General features: G+C 41.6%; 2 protein-coding genes across 7 annotated transcripts in view; one reads left to right on the plus strand and one right to left on the minus strand.

Moving 5' to 3' along the window:
* The first annotated feature begins 1,059 nt into the window (after positions 1-1,059).
* Positions 1,060-9,409, plus strand: hacd4 (3-hydroxyacyl-CoA dehydratase 4). Of its 2 annotated transcripts, XM_024287896.2 has the most exons (7): positions 1,061-1,292; positions 4,642-4,748; positions 4,852-4,979; positions 5,060-5,169; positions 6,653-6,759; positions 8,062-8,169; positions 9,259-9,409. In XM_024287896.2, the coding sequence occupies exons 1-7, from the start codon at positions 1,261-1,263 to the stop codon at positions 9,339-9,341; spliced, it is 675 nt and encodes a 224-aa protein (XP_024143664.1). In that variant the 5' UTR covers positions 1,061-1,260; the 3' UTR covers positions 9,342-9,409. The 2 variants fall into 2 exon arrangements, with proteins under 2 accessions (XP_036072487.1, XP_024143664.1); XM_036216594.1 differs by lacking the exon at positions 4,642-4,748 and having other exon boundaries at positions 1,060-1,292.
* The window catches only part of focad (focadhesin), a 46,966-nt gene continuing 31,520 nt past the window's right edge, over positions 9,354-24,799 (minus strand). For 4 of the 5 annotated variants that reach the window (XM_024287895.2, XM_036216592.1, XM_024287891.1 and 1 more), the window contains exons 23-44: positions 24,016-24,104; positions 23,482-23,523; positions 23,302-23,410; positions 23,111-23,227; positions 20,939-21,177; positions 20,780-20,869; positions 20,486-20,633; positions 19,934-20,053; positions 19,349-19,471; positions 19,153-19,230; positions 17,934-18,005; positions 17,755-17,857; positions 17,568-17,648; positions 17,348-17,476; positions 17,162-17,277; positions 14,585-14,845; positions 12,931-13,020; positions 12,681-12,858; positions 12,283-12,380; positions 10,577-10,828; positions 10,411-10,486; positions 9,354-9,651 (exon numbers count right to left, since the gene is read on the minus strand). In XM_024287895.2, the coding sequence (XP_024143663.1) occupies positions 9,578-9,651; positions 10,411-10,486; positions 10,577-10,828; positions 12,283-12,380; positions 12,681-12,858; positions 12,931-13,020; positions 14,585-14,845; positions 17,162-17,277; positions 17,348-17,476; positions 17,568-17,648; positions 17,755-17,857; positions 17,934-18,005; positions 19,153-19,230; positions 19,349-19,471; positions 19,934-20,053; positions 20,486-20,633; positions 20,780-20,869; positions 20,939-21,177; positions 23,111-23,227; positions 23,302-23,410; positions 23,482-23,523; positions 24,016-24,104 (2,685 nt within the window). In that variant the 3' untranslated portion in view covers positions 9,354-9,577. The remainder of the gene's footprint in view (positions 9,652-10,410; positions 10,487-10,576; positions 10,829-12,282; positions 12,381-12,680; positions 12,859-12,930; positions 13,021-14,584; positions 14,846-17,161; positions 17,278-17,347; positions 17,477-17,567; positions 17,649-17,754; positions 17,858-17,933; positions 18,006-19,152; positions 19,231-19,348; positions 19,472-19,933; positions 20,054-20,485; positions 20,634-20,779; positions 20,870-20,938; positions 21,178-23,110; positions 23,228-23,301; positions 23,411-23,481; positions 23,524-24,015; positions 24,105-24,799) is intronic. The other variant, XM_036216593.1, reaches the window with a different exon arrangement.

Genomic DNA, 24,799 nt, shown 5'->3' on the forward strand with positions numbered 1-24,799 from the left:
AACAACTTTGGCTGAAAGAAAACCTTCTGAACCAACATTAAAACATTTAAAACCATTAAACATACGGAGTGTTTAAAGCCAGTTGTAGCACATTTAAACCTAAACATGAATGCAACAAATACTATAGAAATAGCAATGACAGTTCATTCAAACAAGATTACAAAAAACCTCAAATCAGAAAAAGTATAAATGTGAAGATTTCTACTGTGTTGATCACATCTGAACCCAAGTCTCTTAGATATTATGTGTCATTTCGCTCATTCATTTGTTGCTAAAACAGACATCTATAAAACAATTTTCTTTAAATGGACAGCCATGGCGCAGCATTAGGGCTGTCGACCTCTGATCGGACAGTTGGAGGTTCAATTCCTGCCTCCTGGGGCGAGACCTGAACCCCACACTGCCTCTGGTGGAAGCTTGGCGCCAGCCGACATGCATTGTTCTCTCTGTTTAAACGCTGAGCTGTTTTTATTGTTCTAGCTAAAGGCTAAGAAGTTACAAATTATTTATATTTCTACCAGGGAACCTTTTTTTTAAATGAAAAAATCCTCATGGGGGACTTTAAGGCTTGATGTCAATTGTTTTCAGAAAAATGCAAACATCTGAGAAGTAAAGACTCGAATGCTCCAGATGGGACGATCCCTTCAAACGTGTGAGGAAGGCTTTGGGGTGTTGTTCAAAGTTAACTTCCTTTAGTGCTTTTCTGTTTACTTCTGAATAAAAGAGAAATGCAACAGAATCAGTTCAAAGTGTTCGACAGCAGAAGATGACGTCTCCTTCTGCAGTTGGATCATGAACTGAGCTCATCCTGGATCACGTTTCTACTTTATGATCCAGACAGAGTTTGACATTCTGACCTGTTTTGCATGTTAGGGCCCGTTTCTTCTTAAATTGTAGAAAAAGCGTCTGTTTCTGGTTGGCTTTCTCTGAGCTCCATTTGTTCCACTCTGAATGTCCGTTTTCACATGTGGTCCCTGCAGGAGTTTGGCCCATTGTTCTGCTCCACCTCTCTGCTCACTCTGTCTTTAGAGGGTGGGACTATTCTACTTCTGCCTCACATTTGGAATTTCTCACTTCCTTTTCGCAGTGAAACCACAGCAGCCGCAACACGTCTGAGGAAACGGTGCCCTGTTCGGATATTGCAGCACTTTTATCTGCTTCCACTTAAGGAGGATGGCGGCTGAACTGAGCCTCAAGCTGAAGGAAAAACACGCCTTTTTAAACTCTCTCAGGGATTATGAGCTGCTTTTCTGACCTGCAATGGAAGATTTTAGGAAAAACTTCAGAGGAATGTGAGTAATTTCAGTTGCAGTGGTGCTTGTCATGAAGGAATGCTGTTGTCAGGGGGCGTTCAGGTATTCTGTGGAAGCTTTCATTGCTGACGGGGGGATTACGCCTCAAGGCGCTCTCACAGACTTCCTTACAGAGTCGTTTCATAGTTTATGAAACCGGGAAGTTTCTCAATCACGCAGAAGCTGCTGGAGAGTCCTGCACTATAGGGCCAAATATTCTTAGCAAGGAAAACTGTCAAGTGTTTCACACACAGCTGCATGGTGAGCCTTACTCAAACCAAACCAAAGGAAAACAGCAGAACTCTGTCATTTCCACCAAAAAGGGAGGGTTAACATGAAATGGGTCTAACCCAGACATTCAGAAGGATCAGGACAAGTCTAAGCCTGACTGACGCTTTGCTTTGGTTCTTGCTGTGAGACTCCAGGCTCTGGTTTTCATTTGGATCTGTCATTGATAAGATCCTAGAGTCTCATCCATGTTGTGTTCTTTGATTTAGTGCGACTTTTCAACCGTTAACACAATCATTCCAGTAGATTCTAAAGGAGAAAAGCCACTTTTCTCCTTTAGAATCTACTAGAATTATAGTGTTAACCACGTGTCAAAGCCAAGGCCCGTGGGCCGGATCCGGCCCTCCGAGTGATTCTATCCGGCCCTCCAGATCATTTTATTTTATTGTTATTAATGACTTGATGTTATCTTGTAATCGATTCTAAAATTATTTCATCTTTGTAGCATGTTTCTGATGATAGAAGACTGCATTTTGAAGTTTTTATTTATGAAAAAGATGAAAAAAACTGTATTAGTGAGGCACCAGCTCACTGCTCTGCTCCATTCTGATTCCCCCGCATACTGACAAAGACATGAAAGTCTTTGTTTTCCTGGTGAGCTGGAATCTGGATCAGAACTGTACAGCTGAACAGCTCTGATATTGATCACTATTTTTGTTGCACGAGAGAGAGATATAGTATGTCCTTTCCATCAAACTCATTTTGACAGGTGACCTTTGACCTCTACATTCCGATGTGATGACGTAACAATTTGATATCAATTTGATATAAAGTTTATATAAAGTTTATATCAAATCGATATCAAATTGTTACGTCATCACATCGGAATGTAGAGGTCAAAGGTCACCTGTCAAAATGAGTTTGATGGAAAGGACATACTATATCTCTCTCACCAGTAATGTTAGGTTGTGGTTGTGAGAGTCTGTAAGTGTGAGGGGAGTGTGTAAAAAATGGGATGATGTGAAATGAGCGCAGGCTTACTGTATGCTAACAGTCCCACCCACAAATCAGAGGTGAATTTCTAATGAACTCCTGCTGATCTGCAGAAACTATGTCCTAGGTTAATGTCTGAATTCCCCCCTACTCGGTTATATAGTTATATATCACCCTTTTCTAGTGCTGTCTGAATCTAGGAATTCCAAAATTGAGTAATAAAGTCTTTGCAAAAAACTTGCATCGATGCTCACTAGATTAGTGAATGTAGACCACAATGCATTGCGGTCAAACAATTTCGAACAAAAAATCCAGTTTAAATGTAATACTTGAATAAATCATCCACATTTTCACCATGACACAGTTTTGATGGCACAGTAGTGTCATCAATAAACGTGGTTAGTTTTTATTCAGTTTTCACTTCATGAAATCAGTGACATCATATCAGAAAAACGAAAGAAAAGTAGTGAGCATCGTGTCCAAAGTGCCTTTAAAATCCAGGACACTAGATAGTCTCGACTTTATAGTTTTTTAGCAGTTAGGGGTTGGGGGTTGGGGGGGCATTAGGAAATAGCCATAGAAAATGACAGGAAACCCAGAAAATGGATCTGATCAGTGAATATTCTGCCATTAAGCAGCTCCTGGACATTCAGCCGGCAGGTAGAAGCTGAGTCTGTCTGCGCCTGAACAGTCTTCCCTAATCAGGAACCCTGAGGCAAGGGCACACTCCCTTGGACTGAACCAGAACAATCCGCTGAAGGTGCGATAAGCAGAGCCTGTTGTCATGGAAACCTGTTTTCCTCCCCTCTCCATGGCCCGTTCCCTACATTTTTTGGTGACTTTTTTTTTTTTTTAACTTGTGCTGTCCAACAGCTGAGCCAACAGATACGGGCTGAGAGCTTCTTGTGGGGGAGAAAAGATAGCCTTAAAATACTTTATTTTACTGTTGAAAGCAGCTCATACATGTTCCTTTCCTGAGAGGGAGGCAACATCTTAAAACAACCAGGACTAAGTAACAAACTAGAATGGGCGGGGCCTCTCTTCACTCACACTCTATAGTTACACACACACTTGTTGGGTAAAATAGTCTCCACATTTAAACTAGTCAGAATGTACACAATACAACTGCAGCTCACACACTCCATCACACAAACCCATTCAGATAAAGACTTTTATTCTGTCACACAGACTATTAGTGCTAAGGTGAGCTGACACCTGTGCTCAGGTGAGTGTTTATGTTTCGCTGAGGTGGATGGTGATGGAATGTACTCGGGGGGAGACTGGGAGGGACTGAGGGGGAGTTGGTGACTCTGCTGTGCCGTATGATGATGCACGGCTGCCGCCAGACTGGACGTTAGGGCTGGGAATCACTGGGTACCTCACGATACGATACGATACGATACGCGATACATGGCTTACATCGATAATATCGCGATACTGCAATAATTTCATTGCATCATTTTCCATTTGGTCAGTCAGCAGTCAATAGGTAAAAACCTTAAAACACACATAATTATGGCAATAAATATAATTTTAAGTGCTTCAATTAATTAGAAACCTCCCTAATTTTACAGTGAATTCATGTACTTTATTTTAATTACATTTAAATTTCTGTTCATACATCAAATCCTGCTTTTTTGGGGGATTTGGGACCTTTCTGTGTGGAGTTTGCATGTTCTCCCCGTGCATGCGTGGGTTTTCACCGGGGACTCCGGCTTCCTCCCACTGTCCAAAAACATGCTTCATAGGTTAATTGGTGACTCTAAATTGCCCCTAGGTGTGAATGTGAGAGTGAATGAGTGTGTGATTGAGGCCCTGTGACAGACTGGCGACCTGTCCAGGGTGTACCCCGCCTTCACCCATCAGCAGCCGGGTTAGGCTCTGGCACCCCGCGACCCCGAAAGGGACACAGCGGTCAGGAAAATGGATGGATGTATTGTATTGTAAAAAAAACACTAGTAAACCTTTGACAATAGATCAAAAGATGATTGGAATGAGAGTTTAACAGCTGAGGCGTCTAATGAAAGGCAAGAATCTCTTTAAGGCAGATGGGAAAAGTTAAACAAATCATTTCAATCAGTGTCTTGTTAAAAATAAAAGCTAATGTTTTCATCATGATCATCTGCAGGCTCAGCTTCAGGTTTGTCTACATTTTCACCTACAACTTGTTCCAGTTCTGCGGTCACACGTGGATCCTGGCTAACACCATTACAAGGTTTTTCACGTTTGGGACAGGTATGAATGAATAAACCAACAAGTCCAAGCGAGACCAGCATGTCCTCTCAGTCTGACACAATCTGCTGGTCCGCTGGAAAAGACCTTCATGGTGTCTCTGCAGATGCTTTGGCGGACACCTTCTACTCGGTTGGCTTTGTGATGAGCCTGTGCCAGCTCCTGTCAGTGCTGGAGCTTTTCCACATCGCCGACGGCATCGAGAAAGCCAGACTTCTTCCTCGCTTCGTTCAGGTGTGTCAGAAACCCCATTCGCTGCCTGTCTGACTGTGTGCTGCTGTCATTCACCTGGACTCTTTATGCTCTCATTTCAGGTCATGGAGAAGAACATTTTGTTGATCGTGGTCACCATGTGTGAAGACATTCAAAGAGAGCCAGTAGTGTGTGTGCAGTTCTTCCTGTGGAACATTCTGGACCTCCTGCGGTACGTTCTTTAGCAGTTAAAAGTTCCCAAAGGTCGGGGCATCAAACGGTGTCCGCTTTCTTCAGCCTTCTCATCATGTTGTTAATGACGACTGAGGCAAGAAATGTACACATTTACACCATATTTTCTGAAATCCAAACATTCCCTCTGGCTGGTAAAACCACACAATACATGTGAATAAGTGAAGTGAACTTTATAATTTCATTTGTCACGGCAGTTCTAAGGAAAAACATTAGAAAGACAACAACACAAATAACAAACAAATAACTAATCAACTATTAAAAGAGTTGACAACTAATTTAATAGTAGTTGCTTTATATGATATAGATTCAGAAGTAAATATGAAACAAAGCTGTGAAAGTTCAGCACCAAAACATGTAATTATTTTATATTTACGTCAGTGAGAGCAAAACTTTATCTTTAGTGAAAAATAGTTCCTTGTTTCAGATCCCGACATCATGTTGTCGTGTGAAGGTTTAGTAATCAATAGTTGATATTGAAACGTTCAGCTCGTTCAGGACATTACTGCTTCTATTTTTGATATTCATAAACTTTTTAGTTTTTTTAAATATTGAGCAAAATATGACCATTAGGAAATACATGAAAAAGTCTTCAAATGTCAAATTTTAAGTAGATTAGGAACAAATCCTTAAATATATTCATGGGATATGTTTTCATTTATTATAGTCATTTAAAAAATATATTTAGTTCACCTAATATTTTAGCAACATGCTAACGTTTTTGTCTAATTTGTTATCTACTGGGGGTTTTATAGGCTAATTTAGAGTTCAACTTCTATTTTAGTAACAGACTAACGTTTTTGAATAATTATGTTTACCTACGAATTTTTGGTTATTTTGGAGTTTAGCTAGTATCTAAGCAATGTGATGCTAATATTTTAGCAACATGCTAAAACCTGACTTTGACACACGTGTGCTAAAGGTGTGCTAATGAAGGCCCTAATGACCTGATTGGAAGTTGAAAATCAAATGCTGTTCACTAACCTGGTAGAAGCATCGTTCAGCACTGGATTCTGGATCAGTGTTAGGACAGCGAATGCCATGCTTTTAAACTGGAGAGATGCTTGTGAACTACTTTTACTTTGAAATGTTAAAAGAGAAATGCTTTCAAAATGTAAAAACAGAGGCTTTATACGACTGGCTCTGAACCGTAACAAATAAAAGCGGAGAGAAAGATGGTTTTACCACTTTAAGTTTGCTTGTAGACGGAAGATAAACCAAACTACCAAAAAGTATGAAGATAATATGTTCTTTGATTTACTGCAACTTACTGCAAAGGAGGAAAGCGGCACATTGAGATGCTTTCCTCCTTCAGAATCTACTGGAATGATCATGTTAACGGTTGAAAAGTAACCGTACGTTAAAGATTTAGTGTTTAATCGTCACCGGAGACGCCTCAGGTGTTAAAGGGTTAATGAACTGTTCCATAGCTTCAGATGAGAGTGTGCTCTGTGTGCTAACAGGTACCCCCATGAGCTGCTGTGTGTTGTGGCCACCCCCTCCATCACCATGCTGCAGACGCGCTATTCTCTCTGGATCCCCTTATACACCCTGTCAGTCATCAATGAAGGTGACTCCGTCAAACCCCACATGTCCGATTCAAACCAACTTTACTTTAGAGACAGAGACGCTCACAGGAATGGAGCTGCCAGCAATCATAGCGATCTGAAGATCAGTTCAAATATTCAAGGTCAAATATTTGTACTTACATGAAGACTCCCTGAAGCTGAGGAAACACATCAACAAAGCTGATAAAACGTAGCATAAATCAGAGCTGTTTGTTTTAGCGCTGCAGAGGACTCAAATAAATGTGATAGGAGAAAAAAAAGAGGCAAAAACATTTCCTGTTGGTTCATGAGTTTAGAGATCAACTCCAATGAAAAGGATTTTGGAGTGTTTTAAACACTTTTCTGATGATGGAGGACGCATGTTTAGAACATTTTTTAGTTTTTAGGCTAATTTGGGATTTAGTTCATATTTTAGCTGGCTATCAACATCAGTGTTTTCAGCTATCAACATCAGTGTTTTCAGCTATCAACATCAGTGTTTTCAGCTATCAACATCAGTGTTTTCAGCTATCAGCTTCAGTGTTTTCAGCTATCCACATCAGTGTTTTCAGCTATCAGCTTCAGTGTTTTCAGCTATCAGCTTCAGTGTTTTCAGCTATCAGCTTCAGTGTTTTCAGCTATCCACATCAGTGTTTTCAGCTATCAGCTTCAGTGTTTTCAGCTATCAACATAAGTGTTTTTAGCTATCAACATCAGTGTTTTCAGCTATCAGCTTCAGTGTTTTCAGCTATCAACATCAGTGTTTTTAGCTATCCACGTCAGCGTTTTCAGCTATCAGCTTCAGTGTTTTCAGCTATCAACATCAGTGTTTTCAGCTATCAGCTTCAGTGTTTTCAGCTATCAACATCAGTGTTTTCAGCTATCAGCTTCAGTGTTTTCAGCTATCAGCTTGAGTGTTTTTAGCTATCAATTTCAGCATCTTATGCGGCCAAATTCATCTTACAGCATTCACACTAGCATTATCACAGGCGATGCTATATATCTAGTTCATAATTACGTTAAAAAGTTATAGTTTTAAAGTTTTAAAATGTAGTTTTAAAGTGTTCAATAAATGTTTATCCTGTTCAGCCCGCGACCTAAGGTGTGTTTTGGATTTTGTCCCGTGTGATTGAGTTTGACACTCCTGCTTTAAAAAAAAGCAAAAGTAGTAAAAACAATCTGCTATCATAAGTTATTTTGGGGATTTAATCTTTTCAATTTCTTATTTTGTTTCCTTTGATTGTTGTTTGCTTCACAGGTTCCTTTGTTTTTCATTCTTCCATTCATTCATTCACTGCATTAAGTTCCTCCCGGTTCTTTTTCAGGCGCTGTGATCAACCGGGCTCTAACCTTCACTGAACCAGCAGCCTTGACCTGCCCACATTTCCAGATCTCTCTCTCCTCCATGATCTATCTGCCTGTTCTTGCAATCGGTGAGATAAACAAACACGTTTGGTAGTGCTGGAAGTCTGACGCTGCAGGACTTTTGATGCAGAGAGACTTTAATCAGTTGGAAAGGAAAACAGATGTAAGAACACTAGATGTTCTTCTCTGGGACTGAATCCTGCCTTCGTTTGTGGCAGCATTCTTACTAAATGCACATGGCTCCACCCACACTGATGTTTCCTCACCACACAGTAACTATTGGCTCACAGGAACCATGAAGGGCTGACTTTATCATAAGACTTTACTCAGAGGACCCACCACCCTCAGTTCTCGTGCAGGATGAAGAATACGATGCTCCTTCCACTGGGTGGACCTCAGCCTAGATCAGGGTCTGACGCCTTTAGTGCAAAAAGAGCCATATGATCCACTTTCTTATGGACTAGAGAGCTGCTAAGTCCCCACTTCAAAGTCCAAAAAATACACGTTATTTATGTTTATAAAATATAGCCTTAAAATACTTTATTTTACTGTTGAAAGCAGCTCATACAAGTTCCTTTCAAAATAACATACATGCTGTGTTTGAAAGGATCTTCCAGCTGCAACAGTTTCACTTGAACTAAAAATGCTAAAACATCTTTTCTATCATTGTTACTTTGGTGTTTCTTCAGCTTTTTTCTCCTTTAACTATTGAATATAAACACAATGAGTTTTGGTGTAGAATACAAGTATTTGTTTCAAAACTTAATGCAATAAGATGATGTTATTCTAATAAGAATTTGCTCTGATAGCAGATAAAACATTTTACCATCATTTTTCTCAGTTTAGTTTAAAACCTAAGTATAAGTAACAAAATATAATTAATTGAAGTAAATGAACCAATACTACAAAACTATTATGTATTCATTTTTCCTTAAAAATACCAACAATTTGCCCTCCATTGTGGCCAAAGAGCCATAAAGGAGGGCAAAGGAGCTGCATGTGGCTCCAGAGCCTCAGGTTGCAGACCCCTGAACCAGATATTAATCAGACACACATTCCTCAACTCTAGAGTGTTTCCTTCAAAGTTTGCTGTGAAGCCTAAAACAGATGCTTTTTTTCATGCGAGCAACTTCCTTAAAGCATCCCTGCATTTTCAGGAGCTGGTATGACAGTGTGGCAGCTCCTGAAGGAGAGACGGTACCATCTGGACAGATGGAACAAGAGGAGGAAGAGGAAGTGATGGAGGCGCCGCTGTCTTTGTTCCTCTGCTTTATTGTATGAATCACATTAAAGGAAACGTTGAAGTAATACTTGTAAGAGGGTGAAGAGTTTGTTCGTTGCGCTGGGATGAAGGCCATCCTCTTGAATTGTTTCAATGCTGTGGTGAGAGTCCAGTCATCCATCTCCATCCGACAAACCCAGGAGGGAGGAGTGTCCAGCGTTGCCGTGGTAATGACAGGACCGCGCTCTTGAGGGCTACCAGCCGTAGGCCCGAGTCCACACGGCTTTCTTCCTGAACTCGGCGGAGGACTTCAGAGCCAAGAGAGCAGCTGAAACAGTGAAGCCACGAAGCATTTAGAGCTTTGAGTGGAGAAGGAGTGACTGCATGACTGTCTGATTCTGTCAAATAAAACCTATCAAAGTCTTTCTGTGCAGCTGTTCGTGCTGAAACAATGACACTCTCACCTGACACACAAAAGGAAAGGTGATTTAGGAGCTGCTCATGTTTCACCACAATATTTGGTTGCATCCGAGCAAAGCTGTGAGTTTACTAGGGCTGCAACGATTAGTCGACAACTAATCGACTATTTCAAAAGTTAACTGTTTTTATTTTATCTCAAAAATGTGGTGCACACTGTCTAATTCTGCGCCGGCCATCATCTTTGACACATGTGCAGTGGTGCTAATCCGGGTCAGTAGTGATGTCACAGGAAGTTCTAGAAGGCTCTGGTACCACAACAACACCTTTGTTTCAGATGCCGACCTCATTAGATTTAATCTTGTTTCAATACTAGAAACTAATGAAGCACAGAGGCTGCATTATTTATTAAAAGTTTAATAAACTAACATCTAAAATGTGTCTTTATTTTTAGTTAGTTTAGTTTTCTCCTTCACAATCTACAATAATTATCGTGCTAACGGTTGAAAAGTTACTGTAAATCACAGAACAGAAACACTGGGAGTGTGTGAAAAAGACGGTTCAGTTCAAAACGACACATTTCCAGCAAAAAAAAGTAAATGTAGGATAAGATCAAAACACGTCATGGAAGGATCAGTTGTGATCCTGAAGATGAGTCTGTGGTCCTCACCTTTGGCGGTGCGGATGGTCACGGCGGACAGACTGTGTTCAGGACCGTCTGATATGCTAAGAAGCCAGTCTATAAACTGACACACAACAGACACAGTCACTACAAGGTTTTAAACAGGAGCGGACACAGTCAGGTCTCTCAAAGATGAAGGAGCAGAGAAACCAACCTTGTGGGTCTGACCGCTCCATGGTTCTTTGTTCAGCAGCAGAGGCAGGCTGTGACAGACTCCCAGCAAGCACTGCTGCAAGGTGTGGTCCGCCTGCACATCCACACCATACAGACCGTGCGTCAACAGTGGAGGTCTGGGGTCTGGTTGCCATGGAAACCACTGGGTCCTGACGCCCAGAAGCAGCGGCATGAGGTGGTCGGCCCAGCAGACGACAGCAGCAGCAAAGAGCTGGAAAAGGAAGTCTGTGGCCTGCAGGTACAACAGGAAGAGACCTTCAGCTTAAGGGCTCCACACCGGTGTTCCTGCACCAGGAATACCAGAAGACAGCACAATCGTTTAGTTCTCATTCCTAAACGTCTAAATCAGGGGTCTGCAACATTAAACTCTCAAACCCAGAGGGAGCCCCAAAGTCTTCAGTCCCCTTTAGAAAAATAAGACTGATTTATATTGTTTTTTCTTCTGACATGAAACATTTAAATAAACTATTGTGTTTTTGACATAAATTAAACATAAATATTAAGAGAAAATAGCTTTTGCATGACTTCCTTTCAAAGCACCATAGGATCATGTCACTGCAGCAAATGCAGTAGGAAGTGTAAATTCATCAATGATAAATACATAAAAAACTGCTTACTTCACTGTTTCTGATGAATTTCAGCCACAAATTCATAAATATAACAACAAAAACTAAATCAGAGCTAATGAAGTGACCACATATTAAAACCACGAGGAACACTTTAAATTCTTGAATTTGTTCAAAAATAGAAAATCTGCTTTATAATCCAGTGGATTATAACTTTATGAAGCTTTAATTCTGGTTACTGACAATAAATAGATTTTCTGTGATAAATGAAGCTGAAAATTCAGTCCAAATGTGTCAGTATGACGTTAATAAACTACAAAGGACTGATGGAGAATTAGAGTTGCTGTTGTTAGATCCTCATTGAATGATTCATACTGTCCTTCAACTGTTTGTCAATGAGTTGAACAAAGTTTAAGGTAATTTCCTTTATGTAGCTTTACTACTTACTTACTTTTTCCTTTTTAAAATATATGAAAAGATTTTATTTTACCCACATGTGGTTCTGGAGCTGCAGGTTGCAGACCTCTGCTCTAAATCATGGTTCCTCCCTTTAAAAACTCTCAAAGTGTTTAGTCTTTATAAAATGTGGAACTTTCTACCCACTCCGATGATTATGGAGGGTTTTTTTGGAGGTTGTAGCATTTTTCTGATGATGGAAGAGCAGAAAAAAGTAGTTTGAGAAAGAGCCTTTTTGTGACAGAGAATAAACTGGGCGGGGCCACAATCTTCCTGCTACACGAACAGATCCATGAACGTCTTTGTTTTCCTCGTATCAGAACTGTACCGCTGGAGAGAAAGGACACGGCTGCCATTTTTGTTGCACTGCTAATGTTGTGGTTGTGAGGGGCTGTAAGCTAGTGGGAGAGAATGTAAACAGACAGGCAGGGGAAGGGGGGGTGCAGTTCATGCACTGCATTAGTGATGAAGCTAGCCTTACAGTGAAGTAGAAAAGAGGATCTGAACACGACTGCATTCAGAGAAACAATGATAACCCGCCCTGCTGCTCTTGTTTCAAAACCAGTTCACTTTTTGTGTTGATCCGTGACAGCTCGAATGTCTGAGGAGTTCCTCAGGGTCAGACTAAATCTCTTCATCTTCAGTCAGAGGAGCACAAACATACCAGCTTTGTGTCTCTGCAGGTGACAGAGACTGCTCCATAGGCAACATTTCGGATGTGTCCCATCAGCTCTTGGAGCCACTCCATGCGCTTCAAAACACCTGAAAAGAGAAGACAAGCAGCTTTAAGAGGAGGAGATGTGAAACAATAAAAACTCCTCAAAAACAAAGTCATTCTGACTTTATAGATCAACCTTTTCATCAACGTTCATAAAATGATGCTTTTTCTTGATTGCTTTGCTGAAAGCTGACAGCAGCATTTCAGCCACACTTTTACTACATGCACCATCATTAGCTATGCATGGCCCACATTAGAACTGCTTTAGTGAGGAACCACTTCTCTGGTTTCCTAGAAGTATGTTCTGATTGGATCTGGATCCCGCTGACGGGGGAGTGTTGGACCTGTATTGTTGCTGGGGCAAAGGCGGCACTGGTAGAAAGCCTGCAGGAGGAGCCAGCCCACTCTGTGGCCCGGCCAACCACGCAGCACGCCGGCGATGACATCGTTGAGTCCCAGCAGAGGGACGCGGCCCTGCGAGGTGAGGTACGCCAAGACGAAGCAGGTCTTCTCCATCCCAGTCTGAACAGAACCAAGCGGAGCATAAGCCCGACCCAGCAGAAGCTGCGGAGTGTGGCGGGTTCTGGGCAGTACCTCTGACACTTGTGCTATCCTGTCGATCTCCGAGTCATTCATCTCTGACAGACACTTGGCCACGCCCACATACAAATCCACTTCGTTATCCTACAACAAACAGACGTGATCAAACAGCAGACCACACACTAAGACGTCTCTGAATCTGTTGAGTAACATCAAGTTTAACCTTTTTAAAGACAAGTTCACTCCAGAGGGAGCAAACGGGATATTATATATTTATACATGCTGGTTCCTTAAGAGTGCTGCCACGATTACTCGACAACAAATCGACGACTAAAACTGTTGACACTTTGTATTATAAGGAGTCAGACTGTAGTAAAAATGAAGTAAACCTGTGAGCGTTCAGCGCCATGAAAAACACTTTATATATTTGAGTCAGAGAGAGCAAAACTTTATCTTTTGTGGAAAGTAGTTCCTAGTTTCAGATGCCATTTAATTGTGTGAAAGTTTATTAATCACTATAGTGATCTTCCTGCTTCTTTCTGTATGTTTATCAGTCATAAAAACTGAATCACACTTTTGGGGATTTGAACAATCTTGGTATTGAAACGTTCAGCTTGTTCAGGACATTGCTGCTTGTATTTTTGGTATTCAGAAACTTTAGAGTTTTTGAAATACTGAGCAAAATATGTCCCACTGGAAATACATGAGAAAGTCTTCAAATTATAGTATTTTAAGTAGATTAACAACAAACCTTTAAATATATTCATGGGTTACGTTTCATCTTTTACAGTCATTTGAACAAAAATTGGAGTTTAGTTAAAATTTTAGCAACATGCTAATGTTTTTGGCTAATTTGTTATCTACTGGGGTTGTCAAAGCTAATTTAAAGTTTAGCTTCTATTTTAGCAGCAGACTAATGTTATTGACTAATTTATTCTACTGAGGAATTGTAGGCTATTTTGGAGCTTAGCTAGTATTTAAGCGATGTGTTAGCTTTTTGGCTAATTTGGTTTTCTTATGAAAGTTTAGCTATTATTTAAGCAACACACTAAATATGTTGGCAAAATTAGCATGGATTACATATTTTTAAGTAATTTTACTACAAATCTTCAACACTCATAGTTCTTTGACAAATTTCCAGTCATTTAGCAAATTTAACATTTTGCAAATAGTTTTTTCATTCTAAGAAAATCCCTGCAGCAATTAAAGTCAATTATGTCCCTTTTTTCAGCAGAAAGCTTTAGTATCTTCAGTGACCACTCTCAGTAAAAGGCATTCACTGTAGCATTATCGCAGGAAATGCAACTTTTCTAGTTTAATCTGGTTTTAATCCCAGAAACTAATGAAGGACAGAGGCTGCATGATTCATTAAAAGTTTAATAAAGTATCATATTTATTGTCTTTATTTGTAGTTAGTTCAAAGCTAATGATGGGTAAGATGTGTGTTTTACATGAACTTTGTGCATGACCTGATTAGTCAACTAATCATAAAAAATAAATGGTGATTAGTCGACTATTAAAATAATCGTTTATAGCAGCACTAATCCTTAACAAGACTTTTGATGTTTTTAAATGATAAAACATTGAAAATAACAACATGTGGGTGAAGTGGAGCATCATCAGCCAATTCTCACTTCAAACTCGGAACAGGATTTTGACTGATCACATAGAAAACCTCCTAAAGTCAAAGCAGCTCGTGGTTCTGCACCTGGATGTGTTCGGGCAGGAGGTTGAAGATCTTCTCTGTGGTGGAGCAGAGCAAGCTCCAGCCGGCGCTCCGGGGGTCGGGGAGCGCCATGGCCGAAGCCAGGCCCTGCAGCACAGACGAGCACAGGGACAGGTGACGGGGTCGAGCGTCCTCCTGGAATGGCTGGAGGCCCAGAGTCTCCACAAAGACCTGCAGCTTGTCCTCAGCTACATGCTTCATCCACACCCCCAGAGTCTGGTAGAGGTGGGCTCGAGTCTGGTTCTGGAGACAGGAAATGGAAGACCTCAGAGTAAAGCCAAAGCTGATGCCTTTGTTTCTAACTGTGGATTTAGTGGAGCACACAGAAAACTGTTCCTCCTTTGTGAAAGAGAAGAAAGTGTAGTGCAGGCTCTCACTCAAGCTGTCCTCCTACCCCCCAGTCTGCAGCTAGAGGCTCCATGAGGAACAAGGATGCTAACACTCACCACATCCTGCTCTTCAGAAAGACTGGGCTTTAAAGAATGGCCATGCAGAACAAAACACGACCAGGAGACCAAGAGTCTTCACTCCCCAACATTCTGAAGCAGCTTTAGTCAGCCAGCAAATCAATCGTGAGGAAACAATTAAAAATGCTATATTGGTGTCCAAAGTGCTAGAAGTTTCTCTGAAGGTCTGAGCAAAGACTGGAGAGCTGCACGACGCCGCAGCTTATGAATCAACCACTAAATCATAGAAAGACTTAGAGTGACACAGTAACCATAGAAACAGAAATACCACATTTAATGTGATCCTCTAATTTATTAAATCTTAAATCACAAATAGTTTTGTTTATTTAGCCTCATTTAAAGACCCACTCCAATGGAAATGGTGTTTTTAACATGTTCTTGTGGCCTTTTCCTCATCATGGAGGAAACTATAAAGACTATTACAATCAAAACTGTTTCAGAGTAATGTGTTATCCAGATGAATCAGGAGCAGATTAAAAAGCTTGTAGTTGCTATGTAGAAACAGTCCCTGCTCCGCTCCATGCTTTGACCCCAGATCTATAGATGATTGGAGAGGGACTGCAGAAAACAGGAGGGACCTCAGCCTTAAGGACTCATCAGTGCACGGGTACATTCAGGTGTGGGGCCTGTCAACATCTGCTCTTGCTGTGTGAAATATTCAAAAGAAAGAATGTAAAATAATCTTTTCCTTCAGTCACAGTTGCTCTTCAATGCACATACATACTTGCAAACAATATTCCCTGTAATTGTGTGTCTGAGCGAACACAGAAACTCACGGAGCGATCCTTTGACCAGGGTGAGCAACACTGTCTGAAATCTCAGACCTTAACGAGTCATGTAGCTTATTAGAGAATGAAGCTAATTAACACATTTTTATCAAATTGTGTTCAATATAAGTGATTTGTAACAATAACAATGAAAAGCAAGAAAAATTCAGGAAGTCTGCTGTTAGAGGAATTGAAGTTTATCTGATCAACTGCTCTCCTCACTTCCACGTGCACGTTGCAGCCCCACCCCACCCTCCCCTTTCCACGTGCACGTTGCAGCCTCACCCCACCCTCCCCTTTCCACGTGCACGTTGCAGCCCCACCCCACCTTCCCCACGTTCAAGATGCGAAATGACATGGAAGAAAAAATAATCGTTGTGTGTGTATCTTTGGATTTAAACTAAAAGAGAGAGGAATATGACTGAGAATACTTTGTATTCATGTTATGGTTACTTTCAAAATAAAAGACACTTATTTCCAAATGGGATTATCTCAATGCAGCAAATGTAGTAATAGGTAGTGTGATGTCAGCAGTGATATACAAACAAAAAAAAATATTTTACCACTTGCGGTGCATCTGGGCTTGGAATTCATAAATCTAACTAGCCAAAATTAAATCAGAGCAAATAAGTGACCCGATAATATTTTTCTAACCATAGAGCACATCTGAAATCCTTCAGTTTGTTCAAAAATACAAAATCCGCCTCATAATATGATGCCCTAAAAGTACAAATTCTGGTTCTGCTTACTGACCTCCTTAAGGATGTTCTGTGCTACATGGTACACAAAAATCAGCAAAATGTTTTAGTTGTGACACATCCATAGTGTCTATTTATTGTTTTTAAAACACAACACTTTCTATTTTTCATTAACCACAAAGCCTCAATGGAGAGGTTAGAGTCACATGCAGCGCTGGAGCTGCAGGTTACAGACTCCTCTTCTAGACACATCAAAACATGTTTATTTCTCTGCATTCAGCACATTCACCACGATATCTGTGGAGGTAAGATCCCAGCGGATCCCTGCCTCAAAACTCTTCATCTTGCCTCAAGAAAGGTTCAGTCACCAGAAAACCTGGTCCTGTGCTGCTCACCGTGTATTCTGAGATCTGACAAACGTCTAGTCCTTTCAGAAAATCTCTCAGTGAGTTTACATTTTTATGACATTTTGCTGAAGACTGTCATGCAAAACTCTTCACCTTTAGTAAGATTTCAGAAAATGTTTTATAAAAAAAAACAGAAATAAATAAGTTACTCTAAGCTAAAGGAAATCCTGTGTTTTCTGGTGTTGCATCTGTATTCATAAAACACTAGATAAAAACTCACGCTGAGGCTGTGCACGAGCGGCGGAGACAGCCAGGAGCCCAGAAACAGAGAGGCGCTTTGGGAGGACTGAGCTTGAGCTGCTGCCAGAACCACACACTGCTGCTGCACCTCCTCTGCTGTGAAGACAGACACGTCACACAGAACTCCTGCTGACCCGCCTGAGGAACAACCGGACAGACGGCCTACCGAAGCTCAGCCGCATCAGAGGGGACAAGACCGCACTCCAGTTAACGGGAGGGAACTGGAAGCTGCCTCCCACCACTGCCAGGGGGGTCAGAGCAGACCTCACCAGAACTGGAGGGAACTCCTCTGGACCTGAATACACAAAAAGAATGGCATCATTTCAGAGATGCTGAATCTGCTAAATACCTGCTGTGTTCAGAAACAGGTGTTTGAGCGCTCAAACCTTTCTTTCCAGCTTCAATGATGAAGTCGGTGATGGATCTGATGAGGCTCTTCTCTGAGAGGTAGCTGAAGTCCTGAGGAACTGTAAAGGCAGTTCATTGTTCTGGTTATGTGTTCAGTTTTACCCGTCTTGAATCTCATCTGAAATGCTTGATTTGGTCATTACTGAGTGCAGCGGTGCATGCTACCTGCAGTGTTGCTGTGACGCGTGGACACGTGGGCTAAATGCAGATGTCCCAGCAGACAGGCGGTGTTGGACTGCAAACCGATGGCTCCAGAACAGCTGACTACCTGCAGAGAGAGCGCCTGGCATTGACATTCCTCCACACAGACGCAGCCAGCTCGGAGGAGGAGGAGGAGCTCTTGCCTGGGTGAAGGCTCGGATGACCTCATTGAGTCGGCTCTGCTGCTGGGACGACAGCTCCAGCTCACTCTTCAGCTGAAAACACAGTCAGCACTGAGAACGCTCACTCCACGCCACCATCACGCCACTGACGTTCAGACAGAACCACAGCAGGGAGCTGAACTGAGACAGACTTAGGACAGCAGCACTAGTCTTATCTCACTGACAGTGGAGAATACCTTCTTTCTCGTCACATTTGCTTACAGGATGTGAAATGACCCCGATCGTTGCTGCAGCGAACAGGTGTTAAACTCCAGACCTCGAGGGCCGGTGTCCCACATGTTTCCAGCTATCACTGAAGCTCCTTACTGGCTAAACACACCTGATCCTGATGAACCTGATCACGTTTTCTAGGCTGTTTTGGAGTTTGGCTAATATTTACATGCTAGCTGTTTTGGCTAATTTAGACTTTTTTCAGCTTTTTAGGCTAATTTGGAGTTCAGCTATTTTTTCAGCTACATGCTAGTTCTTGTTTTGTTTTCAGCTTCAGTGTTTTCAGCTATCAATTTCAGCATCTTCTGCATCCAAATTCAGCTCACAGCATTCACACTATCATAATCACAGGTAATGCTGTATATCTAGTTCATAATTATGTTAAAAAGTTACTGTTTCAAAGTTTTAAAAATGTAGTTTTAGAGCGTTCAATAAACGTTTATCCTGTTCGGCCCGCGTCTTAGCCGTGTTTTGGATTTTGGCCCCCTGTGTGATTGAGTTTGACCCCCCCGGTCTAGAGACTAGGTAGTTTCCTAGCACGTCTCTGACTGCAGCTCACTACATCTCAAGAAAGATGTTACACACAGAGTGATGTGATTTTAATAAACTGACCCTTTTAATTTGGGTATAGTGTTTTTGTTCTTATTTCTGGATTATTCCTCAGGGTGTTGGCCAAAGTGAATGTTACTTTCTAGTGCAATATTCACAGTATTCTACGGTGAACGTTGTTTTCAGTACTTCCTCCTTTTGAACAAACTGTAGTGTTGTCAGTAGATGTCCTCTGCCCAAACAAGGTTCTCTCAGGACATTAAAAAGCCTCTGATCTAATCGGATTTATCTGCTTACATCAACTTAAAATCAGCATCAATCTGACACACTCCACCAGTTAGCATGCTATAATACACAGATAGTGAGTGCTTACTTGCTTTAACCATCAATGTAAATGACGGGATGCATGACTTTCCCATACCTGCATGAGGTAACTCTCTGATCCCACTAAAGCCACCAGGCCGTTGGCTGCAGCCAGTCGCTGCATGGTGGGACACCCCTGCAGGACAAACAACTCTTCAGTACGGAAGACTTTGACTTCATCAACAAACGCTTTTGTCATTAATCCAAAGGATGGCAGAAGTTTGCACTAAAATAAGTGGTATTTGTTTGTGTACCTCAGCGAGTAAAATCTTGATCCAAGCAGCCAGCAGACGAGGGAAGATGTCCTCCGCTTTGCCGTGGCCAGACAACGCCAAACCGTGGACGACCAGCCCGAGAGCGAGAGAGAAGCCCGGCGTCTGGAGGCAGCGCAAGAGCGCAGGGTCAAGTAAACATCCAATTTGAATGATCTGCTACTAGGACATTTTCATTAGAATGTTATTGAAAGACAACTTTCTAGAAAAGACCAACATTCTTTCAACATTCAACAAAGAACAGAAATGGAATTTTAAAGTTTTTCCTTTTTAAAAGTTTATTTGCAGAGATGTTTGAGTAAAACTTTGAGCTCTTCATTCAGCTCTAACACCAACATAACCCTCGAGAATAGTTGCTGTTTGAATGTAACCAGAATGTTCAGAACTTTAAACTCACAATTTAATGAGATTTGTTTCTGAAACCTGATGAAGGTCATTGTGGTTTTTCAAAGACACTCCTGATCTTTGCAATAGACAAACACATTACCTACATTTACAACAACAATAGTTCACTTTAAAATACTTCTCTCCATTCAATAAGTGAAACTCTGCAGCTCAGACCCCGACCTGCTGGCTCTCCTCCGTGAGGGCTCGAAGAGCATTCATGGTCTCCTCGGCCTTGGAGGCGTCCACCAGACCTCCGCAGAAGGAGGAGACGCTCACACAGGCCACAGAGTATGCCAAGACCTGGACAAAAAATAGAACCACAGGTTCAAAACATACAGCAAAAACAGAAAGAACGTTTTTACACCTGGTGGAGATGTTAGCTTTGGTTCCTCTCATGAAATGAGCAGATTTGGATCTTTGTTGCCAAGTCTGTGTAATAATTCACAAACCCACCAGAACCTTCAGTGTTTCCACAGCTGACTTCTACTTTCATGCTCTAGTGTGACTCACAGTCGAATCAGGAATTCGATGGGAAGTTACCATGACAACAAACCTAAAGCCGTCAGCATGGTTAACTCCACCGCCTGTTAGGTCTATTGCTTTGTGTCCGAGTCAGCACCCGAGTCAGTGACAAGGTCAGTGCCCCATTCAGTGCTCGAGTCAGTGCTCAAGTCAGTTACCCGAGTCCGTGGTTGACTTTAAAAACTACAGGAAGTGTGAAGGCTCTCTCACCTCCTGCAGCATGCGTCCTTGCCCGCCACTGTTTTGCAGGTTATCCAGCAGCCTGTCCAGAGTCCGGCAGACGTAGACGCGCTGCTCAGTCTGACCTTCACTGCACATGGCTGACAGTACAAGAGCCAGACCTAACAAGCAGCCAGTACTGAAGAAAAAGAAACCCTCCTTTAGTTTTTCAAAGCGCCGTTCTTTGACAGCACATTCAGAGAAGCAGCTCACACGACTCTTTAAAGGTAGTTGGTTTCAGTTCTGATCATTGGGGTCTAAATCCCCTCTGGTAAAAGCACTGACTTGTATTCCAGGTCAGGGTTGAAGGAGCAGCTTTCAAGAGCTTCCAGAGACTTCAGGAGGAACTCCTTGTCCTTCTGAGTGGAGACGTCACTGAAACACAGAGACAGTCACTGAAGGATGGGCAGCTGCAGCTCTGGGTCAGCACCTCCTGGACAGTACCTGAGGCGCTGGTGGTGCAGGCTGGATAGGACCATGCCGAGCGCCAGCCCGGAGTGGAACTGAACAGCCTGAGAGTCGTCTGCAGCTGGAGAACCAGGCAGGCCGGCCTGAAGCGCAGACAGGACCTGGACCAGCCCGTCTTTCTGCCACACCACCAGAACTGGGACCATTAGAGAGAGGGCCAGGCTGGCACAGGAGCGAGCGATGGCACTCGCTGTGTTTTCACCCGAATAGGAGCGCTGAGGAAGAGAAGCCCGTAAACACGACTAGAGAAGCAACCAGAGTCCTGGCACAAACTAACAGGATTTGACAAACAGATCTTTAAGCTAACAGTCTGTCAACAAACGCAGGCAAAGCTAAAGTAAATACAAAATAATTTAAGGAACTCTGATAGATATCTTTAATTTTGAAAAGTGGAAGTATGACACTTGGACTAAACATAAAACAGCTGCTCGTTGGAAAATCCATAACCATACATGGACATTCAGAAGGGAAGTCTGGTGAAGTGTCTGATTGGACAGCTTATTCTGTATGGGGCCATGGGCCGGGAACCCTGAGGAGTGAGACACTCTCATGATTTCTGTCTTCATGAAGAGCAGGACAATGACGAATATGTTAACGGAACACAGCTTCAGTTCAAACTCAAAAGTTCTATTTAGTTCCAACAAACTAGAATAGAAAAGTTTTCTCCTAACTGGAGACTGTTTTGGTCCTGAGCGCCTGAATGTTTGACTGTAGTTCAGGAAGACGAATATGCAGAGAGGGCTTTTTTAGCTTTGGAGACTGAACGTCTTAAAAACACTCCCGAGGAGGGCAGTCACTTCAGTTTGTCAAATGACACTGAGAAGGAGCTTTCTGTTTTACCGTCTGTCATATCCAGAGGAGAGGGCACACCTAGCTGATAAAACGTCTGATGTACGTTCCTATAATCAGCTTAAAATGTCTGATCAAAATAGACTCAAACCTTTCTTTTGGCTCCTTTACTTATGCTGCTGGGTTTTGGGAAAGAGGACATTTGATGCATGTGTTGCTTTAACGCATATGTGTCAAAGTCAAGGCCCGGGGGCCGGATCCGGCCCTCCAGGTAATTCTATTCGACCCTCTAGATCATTTTATTTTATTGTTATTTTGCTCTCATTTCTAACTTGTATAATTTGTACATAATATTTTCCTATGGAGAATAAAATATTGAAAGTTATTTAAGGTTTAAGTTGATTTATTCTGAAATAATATTCCTGTCTTTTATTATTCATCATTATGTAAAAAGCTACTGTTTTAATGTTTCAAAAATGTACATTCTGTTAGCTTTTTGGACTTTTTTGTGATTTACTAAGATTTTTTAGGCTGTTTTGGAGTTTAGCTAATATTTCAGCTACATGCTAGCTGTTTTGGCTAACCTAAGTTTTTTTATTTTATTTTTTCAGTTTTTTAGGCTAATTTGGCGTTTAGCTAATATTTTAGGTGGCTATTAACTCTGATCTTCAGAGGCCAAATTCAGCTTACAGCATTCACACTAGCATTATCACAGGTAATGCAATATATGTAGTTCATAATTAAGTAAAAAAGTTATGGTTTTAAAGTTTTAAAAATGTAGTTTTAGAGTGTTCAATAAATGTTTACTCTGCTTGTTTCGTGACCTAAGATGTTTTTAATTTGGCCCCCTGTTTGATTGAGTTTGATGCTCCTGTCTGTCTTTTTTCACGCTCTGTGTAAACCCATGTGGGCGGGGCACCTTTAGGTAATAAGTAATAAACAAACAAACAATTCGAGACCCTTAAGAGCTTTAGCATGACAGCAACACGACTAGCATGACTGGAATGTCAGCAGGCTCTTGTCCACAGCTGCAGGAAATGGAACAAGTGTTATCCCATGAAGGATGATGTTAACCACGGAGAAATGTGTCTCACTGCTCCTCTGGGAACATTACACCAGCAGGCCTGTGGCACTTCCAAACCTTAACAGTAACTGAACTTTAATTCAACTCAGTTTATTTACTCTGTTTATTTTGAAGTTGAAACACGCGGTTTTCAATCAGATGCTAATTTATGCAAAGACATTGAAACTTCACACACATCCTTTCCAGCTTTGCACTCACCTGCACCACTTTCAGACATGAGTGTGCACAAAGGAGGAAACAGGTCTGTGAAGAGGCTGATTTCAAACAGCACTCACATGTAAGAACCAGGGGAAGACTTGTCCTCTGGCCTTGTAGCTGCTGCTGATGATGCTGAGCAGAGTGTCGAGCACCATCGTTAACCAGCTGGCAGTGGGCACGAACTCCGGTCCAGCCTGCAGGGACAAAAGCTGTTTCCACACACTTCCATCACAGGAGAGCAGGACACTCACAGGTCTGATGCTCTCACCCCCACGCCGCCGCCGCTGTCGGCAGGCAGGTTGTTCTCATATTTGGCAACGACAGCAGCCAAGCTGCTCAGAGCCAGGATGGAGTTTCCCTGAACAACAGGACTGTCCCTGAAAACAGACAGGACTTTCAGCAGCAGCTCCTGAAATCCTCACAGGTCTTGGTCACACGTCAGGCTTACTTTGTGGCAGTTTTGATGACTTCTGACAGCTGATCTCTGCTCCTGAGAACAAGCATGAGATTTTAAAAATGAAAGCAAAGGACATTTTTTGACTAGCCTGAAATGTTTCAAACTGAGTTCTAAAATAAAATTCTGCACAGCATTAGAGACTGCTGCGTTCTCTGGTGCTTTTTCAAACAAGACATCAGCAGACCCCTGCTGATCAGATGGTTGTCAGGTTGCTTCCTTCTCTTGAGATTCAACATCTTAACACGTCTTTAGTGCTACGTTTTAATCACAAATTTGACCTGAATGCATCCAGAGAGTGAATGTGTATTAATGTGATATAGAAAGCACTTTGTGGGATAGAACTAACTAAAAGAAAGTAAATAGGTTTATAATGTGAGGATGGGTGAATTGTGACTGAGTGGTCAACTAGATTAGAGCATCCTTTGGCCGTGTATACCATCTAACAACATGAATTCTGTGGTAACTACTGAGACTTTAGAGCTGGGGAAGCAGCGAAGCCTTTCCCTGAGTTACAGTGACTCTCACCATAGCCAGGCACAGTGCTGCTTATACTGCAGCTCCTCTGGATCCTCCTTTCCTCGTTTACGCTGCATTTCCAAATCAGCCCTTCTGCCCTGGACCCAGACACAATCCATTTTATCAGTCAATCAATTCATTATTTATTTAGCGCCTTTAAAAACAGAAGGAACCAAGGTGCTGGACAGAAAATCAAATATAGAAATAATTAAACTAGAAAAGTTGCATTATCTGTGATAATGCTAGTGTGAATGCTTTTTGCTGAAAATCGTGACACAATTTACTCTATCTGCTGTAGGGATTTACTGAAAAGGCAAAAGCTATTAGCAAAATGTTACATTTGCTAAAAGACTGGAAACTTTGCAAAAGAACAATGAAAGAGCGTTGACCTAAATTTCTGAACAATTTGTAGCAAAATTGCTTAAAAATCTCTATTATGAGACAATTTCGCAAAAAATATTTAGTGTGTTACTTAAATATGAACATAACTCCAAATTCACCCAAAAAGCTAACTTGTTGCTTAAATACTAGCTAGACTCCAAAATACCCTAAAAATCCCCAGTAAACTAAATAAGTCAAAAACATTAGCCTGTTGAAAAACAGAAGCTAAGCTCTAAACTAGCCTATAAAATTCTCAGCAGATAACAAATTAGCCAAAAATGTTAGCATGTTGCTAAAATATTAGCTAAACTCCAAATTACCATAAAAAAACTCAGAACCTCAGTAGATAACAAATAAGCCAAAAAAAGCGAGTACATTGCTTTTACTACCTAAACTCCAAAATAGCCTAAAA

The sequence above is a fragment of the Oryzias melastigma genome, linkage group LG18 (assembly GCF_002922805.2).
Source record: "Oryzias melastigma strain HK-1 linkage group LG18, ASM292280v2, whole genome shotgun sequence".
NCBI lineage: Eukaryota > Metazoa > Chordata > Actinopteri > Beloniformes > Adrianichthyidae > Oryzias > Oryzias melastigma.